This window comes from Canis lupus, chromosome 9 (genome assembly GCF_011100685.1).
Source record: "Canis lupus familiaris isolate Mischka breed German Shepherd chromosome 9, alternate assembly UU_Cfam_GSD_1.0, whole genome shotgun sequence".
NCBI lineage: Eukaryota > Metazoa > Chordata > Mammalia > Carnivora > Canidae > Canis > Canis lupus.
In genome coordinates, this window is record NC_049230.1 from 47791031 (window position 1) to 47812601 (window position 21571).

The 21571-nt window shown below is 48.4% G+C and overlaps 1 protein-coding gene and 1 long non-coding RNA gene across 2 annotated transcripts in view; one reads left to right on the plus strand and one right to left on the minus strand.

Moving 5' to 3' along the window:
* Window positions 1–8790: 8790 nt before the first annotated feature.
* CACNA1B (calcium voltage-gated channel subunit alpha1 B) overlaps window positions 8791–21571 on the minus strand; it is a 193285-nt gene continuing 180504 nt past the window's right edge. The window contains 8 exon segments of the mRNA XM_038548580.1: window positions 8791–9321; window positions 9722–9966; window positions 10223–10430; window positions 11582–11698; window positions 11873–12008; window positions 14120–14247; window positions 15276–15388; window positions 15874–15981. Of these exon segments, the coding sequence (XP_038404508.1) occupies window positions 8791–9321; window positions 9722–9966; window positions 10223–10430; window positions 11582–11698; window positions 11873–12008; window positions 14120–14247; window positions 15276–15388; window positions 15874–15981 (1586 nt within the window).
* Window positions 8902–13033, plus strand: LOC119873340. Its single transcript, XR_005364791.1, has 3 exons — window positions 8902–8974; window positions 9206–9380; window positions 12659–13033. It is a non-coding gene; the product is annotated as an uncharacterized LOC119873340 (long non-coding RNA).

Here is a 21571-nt window from a genome sequence, read left to right on the forward strand (position 1 = left end):
CTATTAGAAATTTGCTAAACTACAAAAAAAAAAACAAAAACAAAAACACGAGAATACCGATTGCTGAAAAGTGGAGAAATGACAGCAACCGTCCCCCATGCTGGGGGAATGCATGTACTGCCACTTCAGAAGACAATTTGGCAGTTTTTTTGCAACACTAAATAGGTCTCACTCTAAGATCCAACAATCATGCTTCTGGTATTTAGACAACTCCTTTGAAAAGCTATTTCCAAACAAAAACTCACATGCAGTTATGCACAACAGCTCTATACCTAGTGGTTAAATTCTTACAGAAATCAGGATTATTTCAATAGATGAATCTCTAAGCAAACTGGGGTGCATCCTATGTGAAGGAAAAAGAATATGCTACCCCAAATATGCCTCTTTGGCACAAGGATTATTTGGGGCTGATTAATTTTAAGAGACAGCTGACACAGGAGAATCTGAAAACTGAGCAAAGCTCACCATTTAGTGAGTGAAATGTACAGTTTTAGAGGAAAGTTCCATTTCTAAGCGTGTCTCCCTCTCCATACCAGAAACAGAAGAATGACTGAATCTCAAAACACCCTTACCAAAAAAGAAAGCACAGACTTAAATCTGCATAACAGCCACACTCTCCTTTACTGTGTTTGGCCTGATAAAGTCCCTTAACTGGCCTTCCCACCACTCAAGATCTTTTGTCTTTAGCTGAATGTCATTTGAAGGGGGGGTGGGGGCTTGGGCCACTTTGGGGAGTTATTCAGTTTCCCTGGGACGTATGCATTTTATTAAACTTCTGTTTGTTTTTCTCCTATTTATTCAGCAGTAAAAAGGAATGAACCACCATTCTACACATGGATAAATCTTACGTGCATTTCGCTAAGTGAAAAAATCCAGTCTGAAGAGGTTGAATACTTCATGACTCCATTTCTAGGACATTCTAGAAAAGACAAAACTACAGAGATGATATAAGGATCAAGAGGTGGGTGTTTGAAGTATTCCACATGATACTTTAGTGCTGGATAGCTGCCATTGTTCATTTGTTGAAACCCAAACATTTTCACATTTCACAGAGTAAATTCTAATCCACTCATTTAGGATGTGGGAGTGTCACAAGACGGTATAGAGGCCAAGGCTGCCCCAAATGTGCCACTTTGCCATACTTATCATCTTGAATAAAAGTTACTTTTTAAAAAAGATTTTACTTATTTATTCATGAGAGACACACACAGAGAGAGGCAGAGACATAGGCAGAGAGAGAAGCAGGCTCCATGCAGGTCTCCAGGATCACACCCTGGGCTGAAGGCGGTGCTAAACCCCTGAGCCACCCGGGCTGCCCAATAAAAGTTACTTAAGAGACGGTCTCTGCAATGAGGACACTTAGACCCTCTTCTATCCCCCTGCAGGCAGGAAATCAACCTCCCATGTGAAGATCTCCCTGCTCCAGGAGGTAAAGAGAATTCCTTATCACCACAAATGGGAAATTTAGAGCAGAGAAGGCTGCATAAACAACGCTTCTTATTTTTTACTAGTTTATCACCCCAGCCCAAATTCTGTTTAGAATGCCTTACTAACTGAAGCCACCAAAGGTTGTTTTCTTTCTCCTGTGAATTCCTCACAGGTTTATTTTCTCTTTGTCCATAAAATATAAAAAGATTCCACGCCTTGGGTCATTTCTTTGGGTCTCGATTCATGGCTCTGTGGGCATGTGATTAGACTTTGGTTTTTCTTCTCCTTTTAATCTATCTCAGGGCTATTTAATTCTTAGTCCAGCTATAAGAACTTTGGACTGAGGAACATTTCTTTGTCCCTTTTAGTGAAATACAGAGTATGACAAATAATCTAACTGGATTGAAAATACATGAAACAAACAAACAAAAACCTCGCTGTAAATTGTGTGTCAAAAGGCGCTGACAAGTAACTTTGGAAATCAGTGGAATCTGTAGACTAAAGGGAAAATGTACATAAACGATGGATTTTATAAAGTTCTTTCTCATCAGGGTGGTAGTTAGCAGTTCTGAAAACACCACATCTGTAATCTGGAACGGAGCAGTGAATTAAATAAATAGCAGGTGGTGAGAGCCAGGTTTGTCACCATTGAGTAGAAAGTTACAGATTAGCAAAGAGAGAGTATCGCAATATCCATGTGATGACAGACCAGGTTGGAGACATCAGCACGAACTCATCTTTACCTTACTATTGATACAGACAGTTCCACATAGAAATCTTTAATTAGGTGTGTTTACATAGGTGGGAATACATGCATATATTTCCTTGCACTGCCCACTGAGCCCACTATGTTCCCACAGACAAGACTTTAATACCATTCCCTAATAAAAGGTGTCAGGGCTCTTTGAAGATATTGCTGGTACTAGAATTAAGATAGTAAATATAGGAGCCAGGATAATCTCAAAGTATCAGAAAGTAAGGAAGTACAAGGGGGAAAAAAGCCTAGAAAGATGGAATTATGCCCATGAAATGCAGGAACCAATGGAAAGCGCTGGTAAAAATAAATGATTTGTTGAAAAGAGGCCACAGGCCCCAAATGGAGTCACTTATGTTAGGAGACCCAGGTCAGCAAACCAGAACTTACTATCTAACCTCACTGCAGTTTCACACATGCACACATCTATGTAACTTTGACCACTCAACCTGGGAAATGTACTGAATGGTCCTTTCTGTTCCCCTTAAGAGGGCAACCCTGACTAAAATAATGCATCCTTTGCTAATAGTTTCCTTTTTAAAAATTCCCTCTCTGCCTTTCCTTCTATGCAGCTCAAAGGAGGTCCTTTCTATTTGCTAGATAGGATGCCGCTCAATTCATGAATTGTTCAATAAAGCCAATGTGATCTTGCAAATTACTCAGTTGTATTTTTTATTAATGGATTATGCAGGCTTCTTACAATTGGGGTTGAATAGACCTCTCCTAACAGAGGTCTATTTAATAGATCAGAACTCCAAATAATAGATGCAGACACCATTAAGGAAGTGGAGCTAACTCCCCTTTCCTAAAGTGTGGGCTTCTCGCAGTGACTTCCTGCTCATGAAGACACACTGGATGCACATGGGAAAGAGTAACCTCACAGTGGGCAAGCCTGACTGCCACTGCCTCGGCCAGGTGACCAACAGGAACACCCACAGTGACAAGTGTTCCCTTGTTATACAGTGATGACAGAACACTTTACCTCTGTGATCTGCTTCCTTGAAATCCACAAACCCAGACTAACCATGAGGAAAACAAGTAAATCCCAATGCAGGTCTATGTAAAAATGCCTGACCAGTCCTCCTCAATACCAACAAGGTCACTGAAACAAGAGAAGTCTGAGGGACTGTCCCACCCAAGGAGAGCCTGAAGAGACAGGATGACCATGTCATGTGGCACCCTGCATGCCACAATGGAGCCAAAAAAGGTACAACAGAGGGAAGCTGAATAAAGTATGGACTTAAGAAATAATAACATAGCCATATTTGTTCATTGTGACAATTCTGAAGAAAAATAGAAAGAAAGTAGAAATTAAAAGTCAAACAAGAGAAACCTATTGCATCAGACTAGAAGCCTAGAGGAAATGTGGTGATTAGGAAATCACCCTAATAAAAATGCACATTAACAAAATGGACCTTAAAATAAGGGAAAAAATAAGCAGACCAATTAGCCATCCAGGGGCCTCTTCCTGCTGGTTCTCCTCTCACTGCTCTGCAGTTTTCCTCTCCACGGATAGGGAAGGAACAGGAACAGAACTGTTCTGCAGCTCCCCTGAGACCTGACCCACCCATTGTCTCCCTGTCCCCCTCCGGGGCCATGCCCCACCCAGTGATGACACAGGGCGCAGGGAGCCTCAGGACTGTTGATCCTCATGTGTCGGCTGGCACTTTCTGGATGGCAAGGGACCGGGCACACTCGTGGAAGTAAAATAAATTAATATTTTTAATGATAGAAATAAATTAATACTTGCAAGAGGCAAGAGTGGTTTTGGACCTGGCAGGTCCACTCTCACAATGTGACCTAGACCGTCTTCAACCTCCCATCTTGCTAAGTGCTCTGGGGTGGCCCCATTCACAGGCACAGTTTCTCTACCACATCTGGGGCCTCCCACAACTCCAGGCTGACACCGACTCACCACCCATTCTACTGGGAAGGGTTTCTCTTTCTCTTGGGTTCCATGGAAAGTCCTGGCTTTAAGTGTCTTTGGCCTGGCTTGGGTCATATTCTCATCCTCGAAACCATTGGGGCACCCAGAGGATGGAGTGTGGGGTTGGGTGCACTTGGATCATATGCCCATCTTCGATGTGGGTGGAAAGTGAGGCCCTCTGGAACTGTTTGGATGGGAAGCAGCTGAGATGTGGTTCCCAAAGAAGAGCTGAGATGCTGGATGTGGATATGAGAACAGATGCTGGGCTGAGGAAGCAGTAGATTCCACATCACTGGTGGCTGCCTGCATGGCTGTGGAATCTAAAGCTGAAGGAAGGAAGGAAGGAAGGAAGGAAGGAAGGAAGGAAGGAAGGAAGGAAGGAAGGAAGGAAGGAGTTCACTCAGGGTCAGGGACCGTAGCCGCCCACCTAGTGCTCTTCCTGTCCCCCCACAACGGCAAGATGCTCTTCCACTTGCTAAAAAAGCAACTTTGCTGTTGGTGTGAACTCGGTGTTCCTGCCTTGGGTATTGGGCCCTTGTGTCTCAGAGACAGAAAGGCCCACAGACTTCACTTGTGTCCCTGGGAGGAGGGAGCCCAGGAGCCACATCTGCCCCCACCCTCGCTGACCACATTAATCACCCATCCCCACAGAACTGGCTCCTTTTCCAGTCTCTTCCTTCTCCTTTACAAAGAGCAGAGACTACATGTGAGGATGATAAGGAAATTATAGCTCAGCAAAGCAGTGGGAGGCTCTAGGATTATTCCACACCACGAATCCACACATGATGGGTTTTCTGGAGGCCAGTCCCCGAGTCATGCCTGTGGCTCTCCGAAACCATGCAGCCTCAGTGAGAAACTGCCCGCTGGGAGACACAGGTATTCCTATATCCTTGATTATTGACAAGTACGCATGTCAAAGGTTTACATCACCGTTAGGAGGCCACAGGATTGCAGGGGCCAGTGTGTTGTATAGCTGTTGTAGCCAGGGCCACATCTGACATTTGTAGGGTTAAGAGACAGCGAGGGAGGAGGTGCTTGTCTCAACCACACAGATGTGCCCATGGACCTGTTACATTGCCAGGAGCACAGTGAGCTCAGTAACTGGCCTTGGGGGTTGTCAAGACCCTGCCTGGGCTGAGCTGGAGGACCACACGTGCCTCCCTGGATGGTCAGAAGCCAAGGGTTATCCTGTCTCCTGACTGTTCACTACTGACTACTCAGATGGAACGAAGGATCCAGCCAGTGCCAGGAGGGCCCCCCCCAAGGCTGCACATGGGGGCGGGTAGGCCACTGCAGCCAGTTCTGCATAAAGCCATACATGTTACTGAGTGCCCTTGTGGGTCAGGGCTGTGTTGAAACCTGGGGCTACCCAGGCAGAGTGTGGGCAGCGGCACCCTTCCCAGGTGGGAGGGTGGAAGAACCCTTTATAACCTCTGAGGCCCTCTACCACCTTTGACTGTGGCTGAGTTGGATCTGAAACAGGGAACAGGTGGGACATTTCACTTTTCTTCTGTGAGAGCCTAGGAGTGAAGTGCAGAAAACCAATGCTCCAGCTCACCTCTGACTCATGTGTGACCCTGGGTTAGTCCATCTATCCTGAAGGCCCAGAGAGATGGAGGAGGGAGAAAAAAGACAATTATGCTTAAAACTAACCCAGGCCCTGGCCCTGATCCAGACCCTGACCTCGATCTCAATCCTGGCCCTGTCCACAACCCCACCCAGATTCTCAGGCTAATCCACACTTGCATCATGAACAGGCCTGAAAAATTGTTAGAAGGTTCTTATTTTCTCCCAAGATCTCTTTGGCTGTGCAATCCTGCCTGCATGCCCACAGAGGTGGCCTGGCCTCACGAGGACTCACAGATTGCTGACTCCCACACCCCTTGCATACAACACCCAGCAGCATGGTGGCATTTGTTTTGATTTTTTGCTAAGTTTATTTTAATCCAAGGACTTTGATTCATACAAAATGTCATTGTAGAAACAATAGCAGAATCCAAAGTCTGGGTGTTCAATATTACTCAGGCAGCAAACTTGTCAATCACAGGATTGTTTTAAAGCAGGTCCCAGTTGTGTTGCATGGTTGGGACTTCTTTTTGGGTTTTTTAACACTGTTCTTAAATATAAAGTTTTGCAACAAACCTTTGATTTATATCAAATATAATTAAAAATTAACAAATGAGTACATTGTATCAAAAAGTACGAAGATATACATTTCCATGCACATACTTGTATATATGTATATATGTATATATTTTACATGCACACATAACTTATTCAAACTACAGCCACTGCTTGACTGGTCCAGATGCAGACAACTGGTTAATGCATTTCAATTTTGGCAACTCACTATGAGATCTCAGTGGAAACATGATAGCTGAGAAGAGACGATACAGAAACAAAACCCGAAGTCAGGAAAACAAGACACAGTTTCTCCTCCCCCCACTCCCTGTAGTTTTCACCAATTCCAGTGTCTAGAAGAATCCAGACAAACTGGTGAGACTGTGTGGGGCTAGAACAGTGATTCTCTACCCAACATGGCCTGGGAAGCAGCCATGGTTCTGCACAGAATGGATACATTCAAAATAACATGGGCCAGAGATGAAACATCAGTATCAAAATACATATCCTTCTGCTTTGCAACAGGAGCACAGCGATCTCATGCACAGTCTGAGATACCATTCCAGTTATTATCTCCTATTGCAGTAAAATACTCTGTAATCTTGAAGTTTCAGAGTGTTGTGCCTTCCAGTAAGGAAATTCTATAAAATGGTTTGGTCACAATCATGCTGAAACCCTAGAACAGGTGGCGGTCTTATGTGATTTAGTTCTATTAAATGTGTGTCTTTTGTTGCATAGCCCTATAGGTTAACGACATCCACTCACTGGAACACACCTCCACATGGAGAAACGCACACACACAGCACAGGCCAAGTTTCTTTAAGATGAGTCATGGGGTAAAAGCCAATGAGAACACTCATGATCCAGCCAAGAGATCATCTGACATTTCCAAACATGGAGGATGCACCAAAATCTAATCATCTAAATGTTCCTTTTGTTCACAAAACAAAGGGTCTCCCAGCATTTTATGCACAGCCTCCCAACTATGGCATTTCTCCTTTGAGAGCGGCCATGAGGTTGGATTTCTCCTTCACTTCCTGCTTTCCCATGTCTCATGCCACAGATAGCGCAGGGCTTCAGATGCTCCCACTAGAGCCGCAGCAGCCAAGCTTCTCCTTGCCCTGTGGCTTCCTCCAGCTTTTGACCCCGTTTTGGTCAGGACATCCCAAGTGCTGGCATCTCCTCAGACAGGACCTCCCTCCTGCCCCGACATTTCTACCCTCCCTCTTCCCACCACCTCTCCCTCTCTGGCATTATCCAAAAAGAAACTTCCATGACAACAGACATCATGCCCCCTTTGGCAGGCATCCCGTCCCTGAGATTCAGATGTAGAACACACTGAGAACACCCCATACAAGGACACGCTCTACACTGCTCTGTGACTTCCCAGGAAAACCCTTCCACTTGTGGGAGGAAATCAGGGAAATGGTTGCTTTGTCTCCAAGACAACCGTCCCCCTGGATGTTACATGAGTGTTCTTCACGGACACCAGCTTTCCACTTGGTTGGTATTTGGAACCGTTTCCAGCTCCAAGGATTCACCCATGCTTCACGCAGGCTTCACATCACCGCCCCCAGGAGCCTGGCACGAGAGGGCTCGGAAGTCAGGCACTTGGTGGAGAGCGGCAGGAGCCAGGAGAGCCGGGAGACCACCCAGGCTGATGCAAGAGCATCTCCTCACACAAGCCACACACACACACACACACACACACACACACACACACACATCAAAGAGCTGAGAGCTTCCTATAGGTTGGATTTTTTAAAGTTATATTACGATTTCCTTCCCTATTTTTCTGTTTTTCTCTTTTTTTTCTAAATCAAGTATATGGAATTGACAAAAGAGGGAAGGGTGTTGTGATTAAAAACCAAAACCAACAGCAAGAATGTTTTCCAGATTTGGTCCCTGTCGGGGTTGACGGCATCTGGGAGAGGATAGAGAGTGTGTGAGTGTATTTCCGGTGTCCATTTGCTGCTTCAGCTACAAAGAGCAATACTGGGCATGTTTGTGGGCACTAACAAGACTTGCATGGAGCCACAGGCCGGCTCCCAAGGCTGCGGCCATCTACCGCCAACTCTGTCTCATCTTGCCAAACTTTTAAACACCCCAGGGTCCTCCATACCACACACTTGGATAAAGGATGGTCTCCACAAGATTCAGACCTCCTAAAAATGGCTCCAGGCACACACCCCAGATGCTGGGGTCCACCACACAGGATTCAGACTGGCAGGGTCCTAACGCAGCACATGCAGCCACTTCCCGTGTAGGGTCTGTGGTATGAGACCCCGGCAGGCAGCATACAAGGGGATAGAGAGAGCTACGTCCCTCTCTAAAAGGGCTTCAGGAATTGGTCCAGCGTGAAAGAGGAGGTGGGGGCGGGGTGGGGCTGGGGGGAGCCGTGGGGCCTCCCCCCAACTGGCCCCAAAGGCGGGGCCCCTCCTCCCAGGGGCTGCTGCCCCCGCCTCGGTGCCCCTGAGCGTCCCCGGGAGCCCAGCGTGGATGATAAAACTCATCGACTGGAACGCACCCGCTGAGCAGGTGCGTGGCGGTGGCGGTGCAGCTAGCACCAGTGGTCTTGGTCAGGGTGGTGGTAGCTGTGCCGAACCCGGCCGCCCGAGCTGAGTCCCAGAGTGCAGTGGTAGCCGTTGGGCACGCGGCGGAGGGGGTGGGACTGGGAGGTCAGAGAGGACACGTAGGAAGTCCGGGAGGAGCGGCCTGAGTTGGTGGCCACAGCCTCCTCAAAGGTGAGTGTGTCCTCAGGCTGAGTGCAGGCAGTGTCCTCACTGTCCAGACGCTGCCCCAAATAAGGGTCAGAGCCAATTCTAGAGCTGGCGGCCAGGGGCTGGCTGAGGGGGTCTCTCTGGAGCAGAGCGTTGTGTTCAGAAAGGCCACGACTAAGCCGACCAGGGGAGAAGGTGGGGAGGCTGGTCTGCGCCCCAACAAAGTGGACAGGGGATGAGTTGGCCGTCTTGTAGGTGACGCTGGGACGGGGAGTCAGCGGAGTCTGGGGGAGCTGCCTCCGCCCACTGCGGCCAGGGGTGCTAGCACCGGATGTTGACAACAAGGGGCTCCCATTCACTGAACCACCACCCTACATAAAACAGAACAGAGCAAATAAATATCAAAGGACCAGATCAGAGGCCAGTGCAGGTGAGAACCATGGAGGTGGGGGTGAGGGGCACAGAGAGAGGCAGGTGCCCTGGGAGGGGGGACTGGTAGGGCACATGATGGGGTGAAGGCAGATGGTACCGTTAGGCCTGGGGTGGTGGTCAGAGAACCATGGGTGACAAAGGGACAGGCATAGCCCAGGGAGAGGAGAGACTAAAGGCCAGTCCAGGGCAGTTGGGAGGGGAGCTTTGGTGGGGAGGAAAAGGGGAGGAAGGGGGGATCCCGTACAGATGGGGCCTGGGAACCGGACATGAGAGGATTTGGAGCATGGATGGGGTGGGGGCAGAGGCTGTAAGAAGGGGCTGTGAGAACTCCTGTCTTACCGGTCTCGGGGGTCCTGGCTCCTGCCCCGCTGTCGGTGACGTGGGGTGGCTGCTGAGGGATGGTTTGGGCTGTGAGGGCTCACGGCCCCCAAAGCGGTCACAGGAGTAGAAGCGCTGCTTCTCCGAGGAAGAGGAAGAGGGCTGCCTCCGCTCCTGGGACCGACCCCGCTCCTGCCTGCGCTCCCTCCGGCAGCCTGCGGGCCCCTCTCCCAGGGGTGGCCCTGGCCCCGCAGCACTGCTGGGTGCTGGCCAGGAAGAGGAGAAGTCAGCACAGCAACCCACGTGGGGAGACAGTTCCCCACCCCAGACCTGGTGCCCAGGGCCAACAGCGGGACCCAGGGGAAGAGGTGAGGGGGCAGGTGACCCCTGACCACCTGACCACCAGGCCTGGGACCCACCGCCCCCACACTCAAGGATGCTTGTATGGTAGAGGCACAAAAAGGAAGAGGGTCTCAGACCCCTGCATCAGGCCCTGGTCATTTGAGGGACCCCCGCACGCACCACCATCTGTGTCTGCAGACAGGCTGGCCCCCTTCTCCAGGGACTTCTGCTTCCTGTCCCTGCGGCGGTGGCAGCGGTGGTGGTGGTGGGGCACAGCCTGGCTGGCTGGTGCTCGGTCCAGGGCTGCGTTGCAGAGATGAGCCACATGGGGGCGTTGGGGCGCCAGGGTGGAGATGGAGCGCTTCATGGGGCTGGCGTCTGGGGCCGGCTGCAGGCAGGATCAGGGTTGGTGTGCAGCCTGAGAGAGGGGCCTGGAGCAGGCTCCACACTGAGGGCCTAGGGTTCAGGAACCACTAGGCTCCTCCCTCTCCCTGGAAAGGTCCTCCCCACCTAGGTCCACCCTTCCTCCCAGAGTACACTGCATAAGGTGCTGCCCATCTCTGCCAGACTAGGCAGGCGCCAGGCCGCCCGGGGGACAGGGAGGATACCAGGAAGGGGGCTGTGGGCCTGGCTGGGAGAACCCCAAGGGGTGGCTGCATGTGATGGCTCTGCTGGGCCAGGGCTGAGATGAGGACCTGTGGAAATGGGCCCTCCAAGTGCTGACCCCCACCTTCTACTTGGTGTCCTCAGGCTGACCGCCCAGCTGGCCAGGGTCAGAAAGGGGAAGAGGGCAGGAGCCACCACCAATGGGAGGCAGAGACAAGCTTAGAGAACGAAGTCATTTAAAATGTGCAGAACCAGGAACCACAGAAGGAGGCAGGGACAAGGTCCGCTCCAGGCAAGCACTGAACGCCCCAGCCTGCAGGCCATGCCCTTCTAAAGCCCCTAACCCTCCCAGCAAGTGAAAGCAGGGCCCCCCAACACAGTCTCAGGTCTGCAGACCCCTCTCTGAGTCCTTGTGAAAGGGCCCACAGCCCCCTTGCCCTGGAGCATCCTGCTCAGTAGTCAAAGCATCCTGGAGGAGCCGGGATATAGGTGTTGCCGTCTCCAGTGTCCAGAGAAAGAACAGGGCAGATCATCCCCAGAGCTTCGATGCGGAAACAGGAAGCCCAGGATGTGAGGGCACCGTGTGTTTTGGTGGGGGGTGTGGGTGGGGAGTGTGGGCTGGGGTGGAAGAGGTACATCCTCGAGACAGGGAAAGGCTGGGTCACGGACACAGGCCTGGGGGATGGAGGCCCCAGTGCCCCAACAGGAGGCTGAGCACAAGTGGGTGGTGGGGACTCTTGGCAGGCCTCAGAGGACTCTGGTTGCACCTCCTGAGACCGTCACAGTATTCTGGGGGTGCCCAATGGGGCTGGCAGAGTCCAGCTGCAGTGCAGGTGGGAGCCTTGGCATGGGACATGAGCCCTTCCCAAGCCAGGTCTCCTCATCCCCTACTCCCCAACCCTCCCATGACCCTGACCCTCCCAGACCACCCACCTGAGTCTCTGCAGCCAGGCGGGGCATGGAAGCTGCTCGTCCCTGGCTCTCCAGCCCAGGTTGGGGCTCCCCATCAGGACCTCTCAGGGCCATGCTCTGCATCTGGACATCCACAGCCTGGGCATACAGCAGCCCTCAGTCACACCAGCCCCCACTCCACCCTCACCTTCTCCCCCATTCCAGGCTCCCCCCTCCCACCCCACATTCCTGCATCTCCCACCAACCCGTCTCACTCCCTTCCCTGTCTCACCCCCATCTCCAGCCTGGCTCTCCAGGCCTAGGAGCCCTCACCGGTTTTCCTGGCTGCACCACTGGGATCTCTGTAGAGTGGCCACGCTCCAGGGGTGTCCTTGCCTCACAAGGTACCTCCTGGGTCCTCTGAGTGCCCCAAGAAACAGACTCCTTGATGCCACTCTCTTGGGTTTGTCTGTGGAGAACAGAGGATTACCTGTTGACTCAGAGGTCTGTGGGCCACAGAATGCCCACCAAGGACCTGGCTCTAATCTGCCCGGAAGCTACACTGGCCCTTTCTGCTCTGGGCTAGAAGAAGCCCAGAGGCATGAAGCCCCTCAAGTGCAGGTACCCCCAAGCGGCCACACAGCAAGGGATATGGACCGGGTTGCCAGGGCTCAGAGTAGGTGGGCAGAGAGGGCCCCGGAGACTATTCTGAGGGAAGTCTGAGCCTACCACTTTCTGATCTGGGGATATCCGGCAGGTTCCTCAGCCCTCGACAAGGTCTCCCATGTGCTTTGGGAGCAAGTTCTTGGCAAGGATGAGGCCACGTGTGTACAGCATGCGTGGTGCATAGTAAGAATGTTCTGCCCCTGTGGGCACGCAGCAAGCCCTGAGAGCTGCTCCTGCTTCTCACCCCTCCAAATCCACCGCCACCTCCCTGCTTCCTCAACTTCCAGCCATGGAGGCCTTTCTGCACTTCAGATCTAGGCTCAACTGTCATATTTTGGGGAAGGCCTTCCCCAGTCCATGCACCCCATCTGCTTATCCTTACGCTGCTGGTGTCTGTCTCCCAAGTGGCACTGACACTGCCTAGCATTTGTCTGGGCTACTGCTTGTTCTCAGTCATCTAGGTTGCATGGCATGGATCACACCCTGAGCTCAGAGCTGGAGCCTGATGGCCTCAGATGGCCACACTAATGACAAGACCAATTACTGCTGGGGTTTTGAGAAGATCATCCTCCATCTTCCTAGAGTTGCAAGCCTCTCCTCTGCAGCATGCTGTCTGGAGCTGCCGTGGCCCTGAGAGGAGGCCCAGCCGGGAAAATGGAAGCTGGACCTCCAGGCCTTGTCAGCCCTGCGGCCACTACATGATGCAGCCAGTTGCACTGTCTGTTAGGTGGCTCAGTAAATGCCCTGACTGCCTGGTACAGGCTGATCAGACCTGGCTCACTTGCAATAAAAGGGAGTGGTGGCTCATTTTATAAAACTTATAACAAGAAAAATAAATGACATTCATTTTCCCAAACTGAACCTGGCTTAGATCAATCCAAAAAGACATCTCCTTGATCCACCAGCCCCAGGGGAGCTAGCCCAGGCCTAGGCCCAAGGAGCTGCCAAGCTGGGCACTTACCAACAGTGGTGTAAAAGGTAACACCACTAAGTTAGGACAATTTATTACTCAACAAAACCTACCTGATTAAGAGCCCAAAACCCATCACCAGGCTTCAAAAAAGAACATCCAAAACACGTACAGGAGAGGAAGAAATCTTTCTCCTAACCATGCACACTGTGCCCCGTCTGGTATTAGGCCCCTACCTCAGCCCTTGCTGGATGAGGCAGAGAACAAGCCCCCCTTCGGGCTCAGCAAGTGGTTTGCTTTGGCCATGCGATGTTCATAGATGTGGGACCCTCGCTGCTGAGGCGGGGGGCTGAGGGGAGGCCTGCCTGCTACCACCCCTCAGCGATACATGGTGCAATATAGGTGACTGTTACTTCACCACACTTGGTTTTAGGTGGTTCATTACCAAGAATTATTGCGGCAAGAATTAGGGGATAGGTAAGAAAGACATTGCCAACTTATTTACAAAATGCAGTCGCTTAAAAAATCAGTACCAGAGTGGAGATCTGAGAGGCAAAATCCTTAGAGGAGTTAGGAAGACTAGAAAACATACAGGCCAATCAGCAGAATAGGGTGGGGAATGAGGTGGAAACAAGTAATTTCTCAGTGGTCAGCAGGCACCAAAGGTCAGTGAAGAAGCAGAGGCTCCTCACCAGATAACGAAATGGGCATGCACAATGGGGAAGTAACAGTGGGAATCACTAACTGTCTAACCCACTGAGTGTCAGAGGCACCCAGGAATTAGCTTTGGAGTCCACCACAGCCCGTTCCAGCAGCCGGCAGGAATAGCTTTCAGGCAGCACAGTGAACTATTTGGGTGGACAGTGGAGCCAGTCTCCGAAAACGGTGATGGCACCCGAGAGCTCCCTGTCCTGGAGTGCTGCCTGCGGGCGGCCTCTCTGGGAGGTAGAGAAACCAGGAGTCCTGCCCCCTCCCTGTACCACACACCCTGGCTGGGTACTCACATGGCCCCACCATTGCTGAGGGACGCAGAGCTCTTCTGCCGAAGGAAAACCCGGGCTCCTCGGAGCACAGCTGGCTGTGTCTGCTCCAGTGTGGCCTTAAGAGGGTGGAACAGCGACACAGGGCCCATCTGCAGAAGGGATGCAGAGAAGAAGAGCTCTGAGGACAGAGACAGCTGTGTCAGAAAGCTGGCCTGACCCCACAGCACAGGTTGGGGCTCTTTCTGCCTTGCACCCAGCCCTTCACATGAGGCAGGAAGGGGCTTACTTGCAACCTGGCCTGTGAATGACATCAGGAGAGTAATTTCACTTCTTGGAGCCTCAGTTTACCTACCTACAAAATCTGGGAACCACATCCAACTACAAATGGTAAAAAGATTTCATCTCATCAAATTGAATTCACAGGTGGAGGCTGCATGAACCCCGGACTGACCAGAATTCTCAGGAATTCTGAGGAGATTTCAGGGCTTGGGGGTGGGGGTATGTATGGGTTTCCACAACAGGGGAGGGGGGTATGTATGGGTTTCCACAACAGACAGGGGAATGGAGGGTGGTGGTGTGGGCATCAGAAACTTCCTATCCCACAATGGGTGAATGTTCCTGTAAGCACTGAACACCAGGGAACTTTCTAGAGTCTACATAGGGTCACTGATGGTTTGGCTGTGTGGGAAAGTTATCTTTGAAGCATGACATCAGGAAGATGGGACCCCAAGCCAGGCCAAAGTCATGAGTGGAAGAAATCATGATCCTGGACCCCTCAGCTTGAATCTCTCTGATCCCTGTCTGTGCGCAGGGTAATCGGGTTCTCCCAGCACCTCCCAAACCACCTCCTCTAGTAGTCTTCCAACTTCTTTCTTCTACCACTTAAAAAAGTGCCATCTCCAGGTCACCTGCTCTCAGCCCCTTTTCTTCTGCTCCTGAACACCAGCTCTCCAAGTCAGGAAACCCCCAGTACATCAAGAGAGCAGCCATTGCAAAGCACACAGGCTGTAAGGAGCTTCTGACTTTGGAGCTGGGGAGGGGAGGCCACAGCAAGAACCTCTCAACTTCCTTTCCTGCTGTGCAATATCCAGGAAGGGTGTGGGTTCTCCCTGCTGTCAAACAATGGGCGGGTAGCAGAGCCTGAGATCTACTTCTCGGAAATCCTGGAACCTGGTACCTGGGACAGGCCTCCCGCGGCCTGGTGAATCTGGTCTCTGGTGGTCTTGTTCTGTTTATAGAAGTCAAATATCATCAGAGCTGCATACACTTTTCCCACTGTCATCTCATCGGCTGGAGGGAGAGAAAACAGGATGGAGTGTAGAGGAGGAAAGGCAAGGAAACAGCCCCCACTACGAGGACTCCTGGACATGCTCAGGCAGGGGCATGGGGCTTGGCCAAAGTCATGCGGTCCCCATGTGGTGCCTCTGGACACAGAGCGCATACCCCCTGGAGGTGCATTGACTCTCCCCACAGGTCCCTTTATCTTCTTCCAATATAGTAGGCATGGAGTTTCATCTTTAAGCACCTTACCACTAACTATAGGAGTCTCCTGATTTTCTCTGGATTTTTTTGAGGTATAACCCCCACCAGTAATGTGGGTGACCATCCCCTCCCACAGGCCCTATGCACCCACTTATAAGACCATCTTCCCTGCAGGTGGAAACTAAGTCTAGATAGACTAGTAATGAGGTTACCCTGGCCCAGGCCTCTCGGGTCTGCCTCTGGGTGGGATATAAAAAGGGGGTGAACAAGGGGAATTTCTTGGCCTCACTTACGTTTATGGGGTGGCACCAGTAAATCCAGGGTCTTCTGGGGCAGATTGGCCCACACAGAGGAAATTTCCTTCCTCAACTCTGCATCACACTGATGCTGCTTCGTGCCAGCTGGGGTGGGGGCAGACAAGGGTGTGGAGGGGGAGACATGTTAGGAGCCGTCTCAGAGCCCCGTTCGGGGAACAGGCAGGGACAGGTGTTATATGGGGGGAAATGGGGCAAGGATGGCACTAGCAGGAAGCACAAAGCAGGAGAAAGCAGTGCCAGGGGAGCTGTCAGAGCCCCCTTGATGGCACCTGCCCAGAGACATGTGCACGTGGGCCCTGGCGGTCCAGCTGCTGACCCACCCATTCATCCACTTGTTCAGGAGGACTGAGTGAACACCCACCACAGGCCAGGTGCTGTTCTGGGTGACGGAACAAAAGCAACAGAGCTGCCTTCACGGCACCATGTGGCCTGAATCAACAACAAAGTGGCAGTAAGCAAAAAATCCAGTGTGTTGGATGAAGAAAAAGCCAAGTAGGAATGGATGAGAACTATGAGGAGGGCTGCAATTTTGGACAGGGGAGTTAGGAAAGGTCTCACGAGAAGGAGGTATGTGTAAGACCCTGAAAGCAGAAAGGGCCCAGGAAGTACAAAAGCCTAGTTATGGAGGTGGGAGTGTGGTGCAAGGAGTAGATGCTGAGAGGGGAAGCAGTGGAGGGTGCTAAGCAGATAAAATACTGATTTTTTTAAGCATCAGATTTACTATGGTTTAACGTACATACAATGAAATGTACCCTTTTCAGTTATCCCATTCTACAAATTTTGGTGATTGCATAAAGCCATGTTTCCACCCCCACGATCAAGACATGGTACACCCACTGCACCACTGCCAAAGTCCCTCTGTGCTCCCTTTGCAGCTGACCCCTTGGCCTCCTACCATCCCATCCCATCCCATCCCATCCCATCCCATCCCAGCACTGGTGTGTTTCTATCTTGGTTGTTTTGTCTTCTCCAGAATATCACACAAATGACATCACAGGGTATATTGGCTTTTGAGTAGGATTTGCCCACTCAGCATAATCCATCTGAGATTCATCCATGTTGCTGAACATATCAGGAGTCTGTTTCTTTTGATTGCTGAGTACTATCTTACTGTATGGATACACCACAGTTTATTCATTCACCATTTTTGAACATTTGAGTTGCTTACATTTTGAGGTGATTATGAAATAAAGCTGTAAATATTTGCATATATGTTTTTATGTGGGTATATGTTTTCTCTTCTTCCAACTTAGGAGTGGGATGGCTGAGCCATGGTAAGGAACTGCCAAAACTAGGATCACAAGAATTCCACAATATGCATTCTCACCAGGACTTATTATGATCATTTTAAAGAGTATTTTAGCCATTATAATAACCATGTAGTGTTATCGTGCTGTGGCTTCATTTTGGATTTCTCTAATGATTAACGATATTGAGTGTATTTACATGTGTTTATTTGCCTTCCATATATATATACATATATATTGGTGATATGTCATTCAAATCTTTGCCCATTTTTATTGGGTTGTTAAATTTTCTTATTGCTAAGTTGTGAGACACTTTATCTATTCTAAACTGATCCTATATCAGATATATGTTTCAAAAATGTTTTCACCACTGCTTTAGCTTGTCTTTTCATTTTCTTAAATGTCTTTTTGAAGAGCAAAAGTTTTTAATATTGATAAAGTTCAATATACCAATTTTTCTTTTATGGCTCATGCTTTTTGTGTCTTAAAAAATCCTTGTCAAATTCCATATTGTCAAAATTTTCTCGTGTTTTCTTCTAGAGGTTTTACAATTTCACATTTGCATTTATGTTTATGATCAATTTCAAGTTAATTTTTGTACAAGGTGGAAGGTATGTGCTATGGACTGCACTGGGTGCTCCCCTCATTCACATGTTGAAATTTGAATGCTCATTTTGATTGTATAAGGCCTAGAAGGAGGTAATTAGGTGAAATTAGGTCATAGGGGTGGGGCCCTGACCCATAGAGTTAGTGTCCTTATAAGACAAGACACTAGAGAATTCGTTCACCCTCTGTATGCACTCAAGGAAAGACCATGTGAGCACACAATGAAAAGGTGACCACCTACAAACCAGGAGAACAGGGCCAGGAATGAAACCTACCTTCCTGGCACCTTGATTTACTTTCCCCCTCCAGACTGTGAAAAATAAATTTTTGTGTTTAAGCCATTCATTTATGGTATTTTGTTATGGCAGCCCAAGCAAAAACACTAAATGTCAAGCTTTTTCCCTTCTTTTGGGGCGGGGGGGGCATAAAGCAGTCTAAGTTTTCCAGTACCGTTTGTTGAAAAAATTATCTTTTCTCCATTAATTGCCTTTACAACTTCATCAAAAATCCACTGGCAATGGGAGTGTGAGTCTCTATTGTGTTCCATTGAGTCATGTCTCTGTCCTGTCACCAATACCACACATCTCAGTTAACAGGCTTTATAGAAAGTCTTTTGATTCAAGTAGAGTAAGTTTTCCAACTTCATTCTTTTTTCAAAATTGTTATTCAAGTTCATTTGCTTTTCTACATACATTTTAGAACGAGTTTGTACATTTCTACCTAAATACCTGCTGGGATTTTGATTGAGTTAACATTTATTCTATTGATCAGTATGGAAAGAACTGACATCATGACAATATGGAGTCTTCAAATGTGTGAAGATGATGCAGTGCTTGATTTATTTAGGTCTTGATTCTTTCAGTGTATGTTTTGAAATTTGCAACATACAAATTTCACATACATACTTTTTAGAGTTATCCAGCAACATAGAAGTATTTCATGTTTTTGGTGTGATTTTAATGGAACTTTTTCCCATTTCAATTGTTAATTGCTAATATATAGAAATAATTTGCTTCTTGTGTATTGACCTTGTATCCTGTGACCTTGCTATTATTGTGTATTAGTTTTAGTAACTTTTTAAAATGGCTTAAAACAAGAGAAATGTACTATCTCAGTTCTGGAGGCCGGAAGCTCAAAATCAAGGTGTCCGCATGACTATGCCTCCTCCAAATGCTCTAGTGAAGAATTCATCCTTGCCAGTTTCTAGATGTTGGTGGCTCACAGCCATCTTTGGCATTCCTTGGCCTGCAGATGCCTCCATTTTATTGACTTTATTTATTACAATCTTTCAGATTTCTCCATAATCATGTAAATTGTTATTAGGAGCTATTTTATTTCTTCCTTTCCAACTGGTATGACTCCTATTTCTTTTTCCTAACTTATTGCAAAGGCTAGGACATAAAGTATGATGTTGAACAAGAATGGTGACAGTAGAAATCCTTCCTTTGTTCTTGATCTTAGGGGAAAGGGAGTCAGTCGTTCTTTGTTAAGTGTATGATTTGCTGAAGGTTTTTCATAGGTATCCTTGATCAGATTGATGCAGAATTTTAAAAATCATGAATAGATACTTAATTTTGTGAAATGCTTTTTCTGCATCTATTGAGATGGTCATGTAGTTTTACTTCTTTGATGTATTAAATTATATGGATTGATTTTTAAACTTGAACTCAACTTGCATTTCTGGGATAAACCTTACTTTTGTCATCAAGCAAATAGATAAGTATAGTTAGATTCAGTTTGTTAAAATTGTGTTGAATATTTCTGTGCCAATAGTCATGAGGGATACTGATCTGTAATTTTCTTTTCTTATAATGTCTTTGTCTCATCTTGGTATCAGAGTAATTTTAGCATCATACAGTAAGTTGAAAAATACCTTCTCTTTTTCTATTTTCTGGAAAAGTTTATATAGAATTGGTATTATTACTTCCTCCTTAAATGTTTGGTAGACTTCACCTATGAAGCTAACTGGGCCTGGGATTTGCTTTGTTGTTTCTTTGTTTGTTTGGCTTTTAACTATATATTTTAATTTCTGTAATAAATATAGTGCTACTCAGATTATCTCTTCCTTTTTTTTCTTAACCTACTCATGTTCTCTGTTCTTGATTGAACTTGATGGCTGGTGTCAAGGACTTCTTCCATTTCATTTAAGTTGAAGTTATTGATGGAAAGTTGTTCATAAAATTTCCTTGCTACCCATTTAATGGCATTAGGACCTGCAGTGGTATTCTCTCATTCCTTATATTGGTTATTTTTATCTCTTTTTTCCTTGATCGGTCTAGCCAGTTTATTAATTTTATTGGTTTGATTTGTAACATGATCACTCTGGCTGTTATGCTGAAGGCAGACAAGAACAGAGGCAGACTGATCAGAAGCTACAGCAACAATCTAGTCAAGGCCCAAGATACAGTGGTTTGGACCAGGAGCTGGCAGTGGTTGAAGACAAAGAAGTGATCATATTCTGGTGTATTTTGAAGGCAGAGTCAGAAGACATGACAAGAGACGAGACATGGATCAAAATTGGGGTAAAGAAAAGAAAAAAGAGGAGGTAAGAATGACTCCAAAGGTTTTGGCTTGAGTGACTAACTGAAAGAACAGGGTTTCCACTGATGGAGATGGGAAATATGGGAAACATCTGGCAATCAACTCTGGGAAGTATCATGGGGAACATCTGGCAATCAAGTCTGGGCAAGTAAACCTCTGGAATGTTTACTGGGCCTCCAAGTGGAGACAGTAAATAACTTTTCTCACGTGGCTCCTCACAGGAGAATGCAGGTCTTCAGGAGGCTGCCTGCACTAAAAACACAAAGTTAGAAGTCACAGTATTTAAAGCCATGAGAATAGGAGGAATGACAACGGTTGCAAAGAGAACAGTCTGAGGAATGACAACGGTTGCAGAGAGAACAGTCTGAAATGTCACTGAACAGTGACATTCAGAGGGTGGGAGACATGAGAAAACAGAACAAGAAACACAAAAGAAGGATGTGACAACTGAGGAAAGACTGAGCTGTGGATAGCCATGGTAAGGGCCGAGCATGTGGACGTCCCTGCACAGCTTAATGAGAGCAGCTCCAGCAGCGCTGCAGGGGAAGCCCAACTGCAGCCTAAACAGGAGACCAGATAGACAATACAGACCAGTCTCTCAAGGAGCTGGCTGTGAGGAAGGGAAGAATAAAAATAGAGAAGCAAATGGAGGGGGAAGAAAACTTTCTAAAGATGGGAGAGATAATACCATGTTCATTGTTGACACAAATTATCTAATAGAGGAAAAAAAAAAAAAAACAGGCAGGGAAAGAAGCAGGGTGCAGAATTTCCAGTGTGACATCTTTGGGTAGATGAGAACAGGAACTAGAATGCAAGGTGGGGGTGGGGGTTACTGGCCTTGACTCATCCACTGCAAACGAAATGGCTGAGCTCAAGGGCACAGGCGCAGCCAGGAGGGCGGTGTGGGGGTAGGGACAGTGCACACTCCCTTTGGTGGCTTTAATTTTCTCAGTAGTCATCACAGGAGGGGGAAGGTGGAGAGGACACACTGGAGGTTTGTCCTCTCCTAGTTTGGCACAGTCCTGTCAGCTCAGGAGGGGACCTGACAGGGACTGGGCTCACTACAAGGAGTGGACAGAAGGCACACAGACTCTCCACCCTGGGGAAGGGTGCTGCCTCAGATGAACCCGGGCCAGGCTATGTTGTGCCTGCACATGCTCTAGCTCTGGATAACCTTTAACCTCACTGCACCTCAGCTTCCTCACATGAAAATGGGATAATTACAATGCTCATTGGCAAGATGGTTATCAGGGGAATGGAGTCATCGGCCAACAGAGGTG